The 12931-nt window shown below is 36.5% G+C and overlaps 1 protein-coding gene across 1 annotated transcript in view; it reads left to right on the forward strand.

The window, feature by feature from the left end:
- The window catches only part of LOC107040995 (lachesin), a 131105-nt gene that overhangs the window by 100024 nt on the left and 18150 nt on the right, over nucleotides 1-12931 (forward strand). The window contains exon 7 of the mRNA XM_015261380.1: nucleotides 190-265. Within this exon, the coding sequence (XP_015116866.1) occupies nucleotides 190-265 (76 nt within the window). The remainder of the gene's footprint in view (nucleotides 1-189; nucleotides 266-12931) is intronic.

Below are 12931 nucleotides of genomic sequence, written 5' to 3' on the forward strand. Positions count from 1 at the left end.
AGGAATCGAATGGAATAGGTTTTAAGGCTCTATCTCTCATAGTTTCCGAGATAATCGCGAAAAACCAAAGTGCCAAAAAAAATTAATTTAATTCATCTTGTATAAGGCCTAGGAAGAGGAAAAACGCAATTCAATTGATTTCAGTGGACTGAGTAAACATTTACAATCATTCGATTATTCTGTTTTCAGCCATCGGATTATGGAAGCTACAAATGCGTCGCCAAAAATCCTCGCGGGGACACAGACGGCACAATTCGACTATACAGTGAGTACATACATTTGTGTTTACATACACTCGTGAATTGCGTTTGGAGGAAAATGGTTTAGCGGCTGTTTGTGATACTAATGACAAATAGTGGAGTTATGTTTGCATAAACTTGATTCAACACTAACACAGATATATGCGGGTCGTTAGCATATTTGGATACCGAATTCAGATGGAAATGGCCAACAATCACGGGGAAAAAAAATTTCTGGGTTCAGGTACCAGGATTTGAAATCGAGAACCCTGGGCTCTTAACCCTAGATTGTTTACCATATGAGGAAAACGCCGCGGCGCGTCGTTTTTCCTTAACACTCCGTTGGTCGCGCCATAAGCGCCGCGCCGACCAGCATAAATCGACATAATGATGAAAAATGAAGAGTGACCTAGATCGTATACTCGAAGAAGCCCCGCGAGGTTTTCAGTGTTATCCTTAATTATATATTCAAGCTCACAGTTACCATGTTTTTTCTGAAAATTCGTCTTATACTCGGTACACGGCCCGGAGTTGCGGAATAAAAATTTGCAAATCCAACAACTTATGATATCTTTGATGCATATTTTCATTGATAGGGCACTCTTCATTCATTAATCTAGACACTTTAAAATGAGATGTCAAATTTTTCAATTTTTTCTGAGGCTGTACTGCAGTGTAATTTAAAAAATCGCAACGGACTGTTAATTATCATTACCTCGATAACCGGGAAAATAAAAAAAAACAATTCTTTTAATTAAAATGTATGACAGATTATAGTGGTTTTAGAACAACATAATTCTCAAAAGACACCAGCCAGAAGGATACACTATCAAAATAATTCCCCCTCGATGCGAGAAGGAGTTTCTTTTCATTACGAAAAAACAAAAAAAAAGTCTTTCTCCCTGCTTTCATCCTTTGATCTCCGCTCCCTGAAATTCTTCAGTTCCGATCCCAGATGAATCCTCACTATCATGTACCCTCGACCAAAGTTTTTCCAGAGTCGCAAAGAGCGAAAGAAAAATAGCTGCTTGAAGCAGTCGATGGATCGGTCCGGTATCATTTCATTCTACTGCTAAAAAGGAACAGAACTAGCGTTATATCATGCACATGGCCCGGGGGTTTTCCTGAGTGGTTAAACGCATTAATACGTACGTGTGTGAGTTCTCCATTAGCCTGCATCGGTTTCCCGCATTAGCGATATTCGAATGAGAGTGGAAGCATTTAGCATAAAAGCCACAGCGGCAATGAAAGACCAGGAGCGAAAGAAATGGAGTCGGCATTGAATTCTTCTTTTGTTGCTGGCTCTATTTGCATTGGTGTTTCATTGAAACTTCATTTCGCAGTAAGAGGATCATTTGATCATGTGCCCTTTTAAGGGCCAAAGTGTCGCACGTGATCGGATTGGAATCTCATGATTGATGAAAAAACCGTCAACTTGTCCTAGATCTATAAAACATGAAATTCATTTTGAATATGTCAAGTGAAAATTCTTTGAATGTAAAACAGCCACTTTAAATGCAATTTCAGAGAAGTTTTTCACGCTGAAAAGTTTTAAATTGTTGGAGATTCAATAGAAATTAGAATTTCAAGGTAATTTTGCTCTAAAAATCAGTGGAAAGTATGAATTTACGTTAAAATGTTTATGAATGCAAAATTCCAATAGCAAAGTGTGGAAATGGAATGAATCGAATTATTTTTAACGTGAGCTTTTGGTCGATACTGATCCTGGAATGAATACGGCTAATAACGAGGTAAGATGGAAAAAAATGGTTGAAAATCAATTGATAATTACGTAATAGTAATCCGATAAAATTTGCAGATTCCAATTCTCAATTTCTGTCATTTATTCGATTCATTCTATCAAACGACAAGGATAGGAATCGGATTTATGGGTATTGTTTCATTATTCAAAAAAAAATCGAAGAGCTAAAAAAATTATTTTTTTAGCTCTTCCCACCCACTTTTTTTGCATTTTTTGAATTTTTTCTCCCTGAAATATTGATATTCCTCTAATACTTGAAGAAAAAAAGTGATTCTTCTTTCATTTCCTTTTCATAATGTGGAACACTAGCTTTTTTCAATTTTTAGGAAGACATGGAGAGATTTTTCTATTATCCGAATGAAATTTCGAATGACTTTTGTTTTGTGTGTTCATTTCGATCCCAAAAAAACCACATTGTAATTATCTTTCACATAATTCCTTTCCATTCAATGTTGTAACTTATGAATTAATGAGTAAATATATATATAATTAAAATAAGAGTAGATAAAATTAAATTAATCTAATTGTGAAGCTAAAAATTGAAATAAAATAAAATAAAATAGTATAAATTAATCTAGCGATGGGCACGAAGGGCTATAGTAAAGAAAAAATATTCCAGCAATTTACGTTTGCTCTGGAAAACGAAACAATCACTCCAATTCGTTAATAATTCAATCAACTTCTTTTCACATTTTCCCGTTCTGTGTCATTGAATCAATAAATATTTTCGTGATGCTGAAACACAATGCTTTTGTTTACCACTTGACGCATCTCTGGAATGCTCAATAAAAAGGACGCGGAATGGGCTGGGTAGGCTGCGGAGGGGCGGGGAGGAGGTACAGTAGAAGAGGCGACAAACGGCAGAGGCATATAGTGTTTATACGATGCAGGGAGTGAAAAGTCGTGTTGAGTTCCTGGCGTTGTTCTCTACAACACTCCAGATGTAATGTCATGTCATAAAACCACGTTGCCCCGGAAATTTGTAATTATTAGTCCTCGGTCACTGCTCAACAGTGGAGATAGTGAATATATAGGTGAATTCCTCTTGCAGCTGTAATTCGAGATGACAATGGATTTTTACGCGATTACTTACTCGTATTCATTAACATCCTGATGTTGTCTTGACACTTCTGCTAAATTTTATGTTCGTTCAACTGATTCGGACATTCACGCAGCTTGCATTCGGCCGAAGGAGAAACTACGCGACAAAAAAGTAGAGGAAATTCCGTTTTTTTTTAAATTTAAAGTGGTATAAATAATATCACTCAAATTGTGATGATTAAATAGAAATATTCTGGTTGAGTTTATGGTCAGTCTAGTATCATTGATAATGATTCATTTAGAAGCGCCAAAATAAGACAGAATCTTGTGAAGAAATGAACTCTTCCAGGTGCGGGAGACCATTGAAATCGCAAAAAAAATCTTGAAGAATCAGAAAATAAATGCTACGTCCAACATGAAAATTATTGTCACTTTTGTACTAAATGATGGTGAGTTATGTGCTTGCTCTGCAATAGAGAGAAAAATATTTCCGAATGGTCAGGATTGCCACTGATCGAAAAATCCCAGTCACATGAGAGATGATTGTTTAAAAAAATAATTGAAGAGTGAATTTGCTGGATTACTGATGAATGATTATTTTTGTGGGTAATTTAAATTTATTGCTCCCCGTTACACTTAACGACTCAACTGGAGTCTATTCATACTACTTTAATCTTTTTCGTTCCGTCCCAACACCCACTTTTTTGGAGCCGCCACGGGCCGACTTTTCCCCTAACCCCGTCGAATTCACCCCAGGAGATAAAATTTCAGCAGAAGTGCCACTACAAAAAAATTTCCAAGAAGTATACCGGCAATTTTAGCTAAAAATTTTCAACAGTCTAGAAGAAATGAGCTTTTCCACAGTATTTCCAGCACAACTGTAATCATGATCGACAATTCTTACGAGAAATCGGGGCAAAATCTCCCGTGACTCAATTGTATCCTGTGTAGGGTAGAGAGGTGCATGAGAATACAGTGAAAGAACTCATCCCTCAGATTTTCTCGGCGTTTTTTTTTATCCAAAGACAGCCTTAACAGTTGATTGCCGTAGGAAATAACAGAGTTACTCTCAAAATTAAGTGGTAGAAGTCAGAGATATGCCAGACAAGTTTTATTGAGAAGCATAAAAAAGAGATTTGTAGTTCAAGTGAGGGGAGATGAGAAAGAGCGTTAAACCCGCTTGTCCCTTGTCTCCTGCTCCCCCAGGTCCCAACTGCGGCAGAGGGATTGAGAAAGAATGAGATGGCGGATTGGGGAAAGATATGAATTTATCATTAATGTCACTGACGGGACAACACTGACTCAACTCTTCATCTCCTATTCTGGTCGTTTATCTTTCGCTCAAAAAATCCTTACATTCTTGGATATAATCCCAGAAATACATAACTGCCGTTTACTTTTATAACTTTGAAAATGGAGCACTTGAAATAATTCAAAAGCTTCAAATATTCCCGTTAAAAAAATCAATTTAAGTTGATCCTTGTGTTCATTTCGTACTAAAAATTAAATCATTTTTGCTTTCGAATGGAAATTTTGTAATCTTTCAAATTTTAGTTGCCAGTTTTTTGTGCCTTCAGTCTTTTCTGAATTTTTTTAGAAATTTTCCCATAAGCGATCGAATTAAATAAGTTTTTTCATCAATACAGACTTCAAAATGGAATCAATAATGACTCACAAAATTACTATCAATACCCTCTTGATTCTATCAGCATAATGTGATAAATTAAAATTAAAATTTATCATAGTATTATGACATGATTAAAAAGAAGAGGAGAATGGCAAAATAAGGATTCAAAGAAAAGAAAATTCATTCGGAAACAATTGCTAACTTATTAGCAACAATAACTATATCCATTTACAAAAAATGCAATTATTCATTTGTTTTTTATTCCTGTAGTTTTACTGAAGATATATATATTTCTATCAAAATTGAATGTTTGACCTTTCTGCGAATCATAGAAATATAAAAACTCACGATAATATTGAAACTGTCAAATTATATATGCAAGTAAATTCCTCCCTTTGCACCAGAAGTTGATAAAAATTGAAAGAAAATCCTAAAAATTCCTTCGTCCAATTTCTGTGCGTTCTCATTGAATTTCAAATAGTCTTCTTAATTAACGATTCACATGAAAAATTGTAGAGATATTTTCGCTTATGAATTCACTCGACCCCGAGCTGATTACAAATAAATGAATGACGCAAACGCCCCAGAAATCACGTTCGCAAAAATAGAACAATCCAATTTTTATTCCACACGGTCCACGTTAGAACTTCTGAATATTACATCACGGGTCTTTGTGAGTTTCGCAAGCTTCTTGCAGCGACACTCACTTTAAATATGAATCGATCAAGCGAGTTTTCATAACTTGACAGACATAATGAGAATGATAAAGTACATGTCTTGATTCTTCCAGTCTGGCTATTCTCACCGAAAAAGATGATTATGGAAAGTGACAGGTAGAGTGTAAAAATAAGAAACTTCGCTGTGCACATTCCCGAGGGGTAAAAGTTGTCTGAAGACCTGAGGGAAGCTGTTTAAATTTTCTCAGTCTCTTCGCTCACTTCCTGCCCGACGATTCCATGTGACTCTCGTTGTGTATGACGAGGGGCAGAATAAGAGCTAGTCCTGGGACTTGAAAAGTCGAGAAGGATAAAAAAAAGTGTGTGGAGAAAAAACCAGAGAGTTGAAACATCCTCTCTCGATTCGTTTACCCGCAAATTTCGTGGCTGGGTAATGACCAGTGCATCCCCCTCGAGAAGAGAGAATAATGCTTTCTTCATTTCGCTAAAATCTTTAAAAACCTCTCACTCCCCTTGTTTTAATGCCTCGCCATTTCATCTGACGGTGGCTGGCTCGTAACCAGCAAACTTATTCATTAACTCGTAAGAACTTTTTCCTCTTCTATAACCACAAAATGTCATCCTCATGTACACGCTAATTGCACTTGCGAATTTTGCGACAGTTAATAGTCCACTGAAAGCAGAGAATTACTTGATGACATTTCAAGGTAATTATATCGTCAAATAATTTTTCTTCTTCAAGAGAACAAGAATATAAAAAATTTCCGTGATGATGATTACTTCAGTTGAAGCATTTTATTTTGTCAGGGTAATTACATCAATTTTCACATGTATCCGCGCAAAAATTTTAAGTGAGACTCATATGTGAGACACAATACATCCATGCAATTTTTAATCAATGGCTGAATGCATAAAACCACAAATTTTATTGAAAACTATTGAAAAACTACAGGTTTCACGGAAAAATATGCATTTTTTTAGAAATGAGGTGTTGATGAAATTAAACATAATTAAAATTTTCGGGAATTAACACGGAAAATTCAGACAAAGATTTTTCGATTTCCATTCTAAATGAATTTTCCCATTTTCACTGGAAATCTTTAGCAAGTCATCAAATAATGTTGATCATACCCTCAAAAAAATATGAAATAATTGAATGAATACCTTTCCAGTGATTAATTTGTCCATTTCAGATTTATATACTGTGATTTCTGCATGAATTCTCCGTAGAAATTATTTCCCCCCATGACCTAATGAAAAAATAATCAACGTTCCCGGAGACATTACTGCCGTTTCGCGGTGTACGAATAGCACTCGAAGCATTTTCATTAACCAATGTTGTAAACTCGCGTTGACACCGAGGAAACAATTTTCGTGAGTTTGAAATTTCGTGAACCCCGGCACCAAACATGAATATGACCACACGTTGTTGAGTTACGACACCCATCTACATTCAACTATTTAATGCTCCATGCACAACAGCAGTGTGGTGGAAATGTTCGAGTTATCAAAATAACATCATGCTGGAAATAACACCTGTCCCGTTAACTTCGGTACAATGGTGTTACATACGGGTCGTTACATGTCGATGCATTTCCATTGATCAACATGCTCAGTGCTGCACTGTGTAATTCGGTTACAGTATCGAGGAGATTGCCGGATTTTTCATACACTGAGATCATTTCTACACGGAACAGAAAAATGTTGGAGAAAAATAACGGAACAGGTCAAGTAATCGTGGAACGAATTCGATTTTCAGATTTTTTCACCCTAATATCTAGAATTTTCCCTCGTTGGCCCGGGTAAATTTACTGAACGTGAGGGTAATTTGTGCCGAAACTTTCTCAGGTGGCACAACAATTATTCCAGTGAACGTGAATGATGCGTATAATTTTTTGTAGTGGAGAATAATTTTTTACCGAAGGTGTTCTGTAAAATTTCACTTCACGGCAAAAACGAATGTCTGAATTTCGCACACCTTTTGTAGACATTTTTCAGATACTAAAAAACGTCTGAATACAATAAAAATTTGTGTGAATTTCAGACGAACAGGTGGCTAAATATCACAATTCATCTTTAAAATTCACACAAAATTTCACTCATAGAGTGAAACTTTTTTTCAGACGTTTTTTAGTGTCTGAAAAATGTCTACAAAATGTGCGAGAAAAAACTACCCTACCGGTGTGGGAAATTTTACTGAACGGGAGGATAATTTTTGCATCCATATTAGATGAGTTTTTTTTACCGAATGAATCGTGAAATATCCCCACAAACAGGTATTTTTTCATCAGATTACATTTCGCTCCACGATTACCTTTCGTACTCAGATTTAAGTGAATGAATATAGTTTACTTCTTTCTTGTCGATTCTACACGGAGAGAAATTTTCTAGAAAAATTCTAGTACGAGTACTGGAAAAAATCACAATCCACCAGCTGTGAAAAATTCTAGTGCTGTTAAGGTAAAATTTCTTGGTATTTCTGGTCAAATTTCTGGGGATTTCTGTGAAATTTTCACAGAAATACAGGGGAAAATTCGCGTTTTCCCCAATAAAATTTCTAGTGCTGGCACTGGAATTTTTTCCTAGCCGTCACTTTGCGCCTCTTTTCCCGTGCTAGCACTAGAATTTTTCTAAAAAATTTCTCTCCGTGTAGTTTTCGAAATATTCACGTTTTTGTCTCAGCAACACCCATTTACACCAATGTTAAATTTTTTTTCATCTTCTCCAGCGACATCATTTTTGACCCCACGAGAATTATTTTAGGTCAAAATATGCGGAATGTTATCAATATTATCAGAGCATACATAACTCCACATCGACAAAATGAATCTCCGCATATGGTCGACATATTGGGAAATTTTTCTCCCAGTGTACCACCACTCGGGGAAAAACGAATGAATACCATAGTACATCATTTAATCGTTTTCTCCCCATTTCACTGTGAAGTATTTATATAGAAGTCATGAACTCCAGGAAATTCGTCTGCAAGAGATGACACATCGGCTCAAGAAATTAGTTTCAAGGTATTTTCCTCAACGTACGGCTGCACAGAGATATTTTTAGATGTTCTCTTGGGCTTTCCTTGATCAAACCTTCATTAATTTTCGATTCTCAATGCTCCGTATTCCTTTTTTTTCACCTTCCACCTTTCGCCGAGTCAGACACTGGTGAATCGTGTTAGCACGTCGACTCCATGACTCTTCGCTTGAAATATCGAGAGAGAAAAAGAGGAGTGTGGGTGAATGATAGTTCATTGCAACGCAGAATGAGGCGGAAAAATTGTTGGATTCAAGTTACATTTTTTCTGATATTTCCATGAAATTCTCATCCTTCTTTCATTGTAACATCGCAATCATTCATTAATAATGACTCCATTCAATCGAATGAAACATTGGCGAATTTTCGAAACGCAATTATGTATGTATTACTCCACGGGCATGAATAATTTGAATGATTTATAGCTCCCGTTAAACTGTCCGTATCATTTAATGAAGAACAGATCATTATTTTACTATTATATTTAAATTTAATTGCATTGGTAATTATTCTCGATGTGATTTAACAATTTACGGAAATCCATTCGACTGTGATTCGCATCACTAATAACGATGGTATGAAATATTAATGAACTAATTCGTGACAAATTACAAATCTACAAGTTTAAAGAAATAGTTCCAACAAAAAAAGTTGCGTTTGAAATGTATTTTAATTCAGAATAACTATTCTTTATTCAATAATCTGTCATTCAATGCGCACTTAATATCTAGCTTTTTTCATTTTTTAATAAAGTATCTTAATTCATAATTTTATCATTTATAATTTATAAAAGAAACTACCCCCGATGTCGAGGGCTTTCTGGAGGTTTTCCCTGAGGTCTGAAGTAATGATTGCTTGAAGGGTGAAAAGCCGGTCGCAACCGCATGGCTGAACTGGTTGAGATCAAACTGACTGAAGACTGAGAAGTCGCAAAAATCAAGTATTAACGACAAGAAAAGTCAGAAAAATTCAATAAATATCTGAACTCACCCTGTAACGAAGTCCATGGCTCTGCAGATGGGGATAATAAATAATAATAAACAAATTAGCAAATAAAATGTTTTAAATTTTTTAATTACAGAATTTTTCATTTATGCGCTGCATTTTCAGAATTTTCTATGAAGTGGTTTCGCTTAGTTAATTCCACACGGAGAAAATTATTCGGTTAATTTCATCAACTAGTTGTTGCAAAAATTAATTACCAGCCAGTTATTGAATTTCCACAAGTAGTTGTTGAATTTCAATAACTAGTCGTTGACTAGTTTCAAACCTGATGGATAACTCATCAAAATTTGAATTACTGTTATTGGCATGATTAATAACTATAATGTAAAATATCGATGAACCTTCAAAGTGCTCTTTTAATCATTTCAACTATCGTTCCTTTTTTTAACTTTCTCCGGCTTCCAAAAATTTTGAATTCTTGGCATTTCATTTAAAAAAATGAGTGTCTCTGGACTTATTTTTCCCATCCATCCAAAGACCTCAATCGTTTCATATTTTCCATGGAAAGCCTCCTAAAATATCGCACGACTAGTTTGTGAAAGAATAGTAAATTGAATCAGTCTTTGTCGTTCATTTCGTACATGCCACGTCCCATTAATTAATGAGACAAATGACTCCCTCTCCTGCCCATTCCGATAATACAATACGTGAAGAGTCCACGTGAATTCTCATTCTCCTGAGGAACGACTTTCTGCGCTCAACTTTTCTCTAATACTCCTCGTACGAGGGTTAGGTGAGGCCGGAGAAGTTTGGCAATTTCCCGGGGCTAATCTGGAGGTCGGTCAGCATTGAGATGCCGGGAGGGTTGTGAAACTCCCCAAGAGAGGTGAGGACACTCCTCAGAGTGAGACAGCAGGCGGAACGTCGAAAGAAACAGAGAAAGGAGAGAAAAGAGTAAAGAGTGCGGAGGAGGTTCAGAGGCCACGGGTGGTCCCATGAATTATACAAGCGACTCGTCTAACCAAAGAAGTAGAGTTCTCCTTTTGAAGCAGGCGTCCCGCGCCGCACGAATTCTTCGCCTTTATGTAGCTCCTCGTTTTTGATGCTCAACGACGAGCGCTCAATTCATTCCACTCCCCTCAAACGTTCGTAACATATCGACATTGAAGGAAAATTCAAAACTCGAATTTCAGGGGATCTCTAGAGTGTTGGAACCCATCAGACGAGCGGGGTAAACCTCAACGTTTGAACTCTCCACTCTTTTCCTCCTCAATCCATTCAATCGAGCATTAATTGGTCACGTAGGCGATTAAAGGCCTGTGACACTCAGAAATCGAAAAAAGGCCATAGGAAGACCTGAAATTGCCGAGAATTACGAGATTGAAGAGAAATGGCTCAACATCCTCTGATTAATCTCCTCCACCCTGTTGGAAAAAAAATAAAATTTCGTTGATGGTCGACTGTTAATTTTAAGGAGGGTGATATTGACGTCGATTTAAGGTGGAAAAATCATGGAATTTCAGATTTTACCGAAAATTCTATGAAATTCAAATTTTTTTTGACAGAATTGAGATGAGTATTCCCCGAGCTATTTGAATTTTCAATGCAATCATGAATATTCAGTGCCAAATTAACAGCATTTTCAATAAATTGAAAATTCGAGAATGTATTGACTGGAATTTTTCTTGTTTCTATTAATTTTTTACACGAAGAAAAAAGTTGAATAAAAATTACCTAGAAAATCGTCAGCAATTTTACTGTACGAATGGTAATCGTGGAGCGAAATATAATTCAGTGAAAAAATACTGGTTTTTAGTGCGAATCACCCTCACGTTCAGTAAATTTTCCCGGGCCAACGGAGTAAAATTCACTATTAATCTCGCATTTCCCGTATTGAAGATGAAAAAGTAAAGAAAATCTAATTTTATCCACGATTACTTGACTTGTTCATTAATTTTTCTCCAACTTTTTTTCTCCGTGTAGGAAATCATCTATCCCTGAATTTCCTCTCATTAATATTCCCATGAAATTGACAATTTTCAATGACAGAATTCCTTGAAATTTCAGTGAAACAAAAACGTGATAAAAATTTTCAAAAAGTTTACCAAAAATTTCAGCCAAAAATTCTTAACAGTGCAATCTTGTTCTGACTCGCTCCTCTGATTTTCCTCGTAAAATACATTCAAACCTATATTGCATGATAAACTGTATCCCGACGAGCCAATCTCGGCAGCATCCGAACGACTGAATGAGTATGGAGAGCTATTATAGTCACTCTCCGTTGTAAACACGTACTCGTCAGTCCATCGATAGTTTATTACGTGGAATAGACCCAGGGCATCGTGCGGATATGCATTGAACCAAGTATCTCGTCATTGTGTCGATATAGCCTGCTGCATCAATATACAGTTAACGTATCGTCGGTGGTTGCCCCAAACTCGATAATTGTGGGCAACATTGGCGGCAACCGGCTAGCCAGGGCGATGTTGCTTATTAAGCGGCTCCACAGGACCCAGCGTAATTGATTGAACCGGAATGAATTATGTTGCCTCTGCACCTCCACCCCACACGTCTACCTCTTCTGCCCAAAATTCATACCGCCCGGTGTATGCGAGTACATTTTCCATTTAATTCGATAAACCGAGTGAAATCTGCAAAATCGGATCGCACGTTGAAGCGATCAATTTGATTGAAAAAAAGGCTCGCGCAGGAAGAGAGCGGGTGAAATTTTGTGTCGTTTTTTTTTGGGAAAATGTTGCGATGAATGGTTCGTGGCTATTTTTTTCCCTGTGGAAACTTGGTCTTGTGGAATAATCCGGTGTTGGGCGATGCGTCCCCGCGTGTAATCGCGTTATACTCGGTTGCAAATGTGTTTCCATTCACTGGGTCAATGGCATTTGTGCACTTTTTTTTTGTTTCCGGTGGATGAACTTTTGGATGAATGATTGGAATAATTTTGTGGGTGGGTATTGTGGTGGCGAAATAATCAACGAATCCGTTTTGGAGTTATTGCTATTATATTGGATTTGAGTAAATAGGAAAAAATGCTGAAACAACAATGTACTTTTCTTGAATTAAGAATACGGGAATTCGTGATTGGTTTCAAGAATATTTTGGTGAATTCAGTTTTTTCCGAAATTTACGGTAAAAGTCACAGAAATTTTGGACAAGCAAGATTTCCACTGAAATTTCAAGGAGTTTGGTCATTGAACTTTCAGAAAAAAATCCGGGAAAACTATAAATTTCAGTTTAATTATCCCTGGGAAGTTGATGAAAAATGAAGGAAAATTAGAGAAATCTCTCCTTGAATTCCCGATTTCTCTGAATTATCACTTACGTCCATTCCCATATCCCTCACATTGGAGCCAAAAAAAAACCTACCGATGCGGGAAATTTAACTGCACAGAGAGCAGTATTTTCTGCATTCATAAATGTGTTTCTTTACCAAACAAATTTACCACTACCTTTCCTGTAGTAAAATTATCCACGATTTGTTAGATAATTTTTATGCAACTGTTCTCTCCGTGTATGAAAAACAACTCTTCAGACGAATATAAAAAACAGGGAATATTTTCTCTGGTTTCGTGGTTCGACTGCTACCTCA

This window comes from Diachasma alloeum, unplaced genomic scaffold (genome assembly GCF_001412515.2).
Source record: "Diachasma alloeum isolate Michigan unplaced genomic scaffold, Dall2.0 Dall_scaffold_00176, whole genome shotgun sequence".
Classification (NCBI taxonomy): Eukaryota; Metazoa; Arthropoda; class Insecta; order Hymenoptera; family Braconidae; genus Diachasma; species Diachasma alloeum.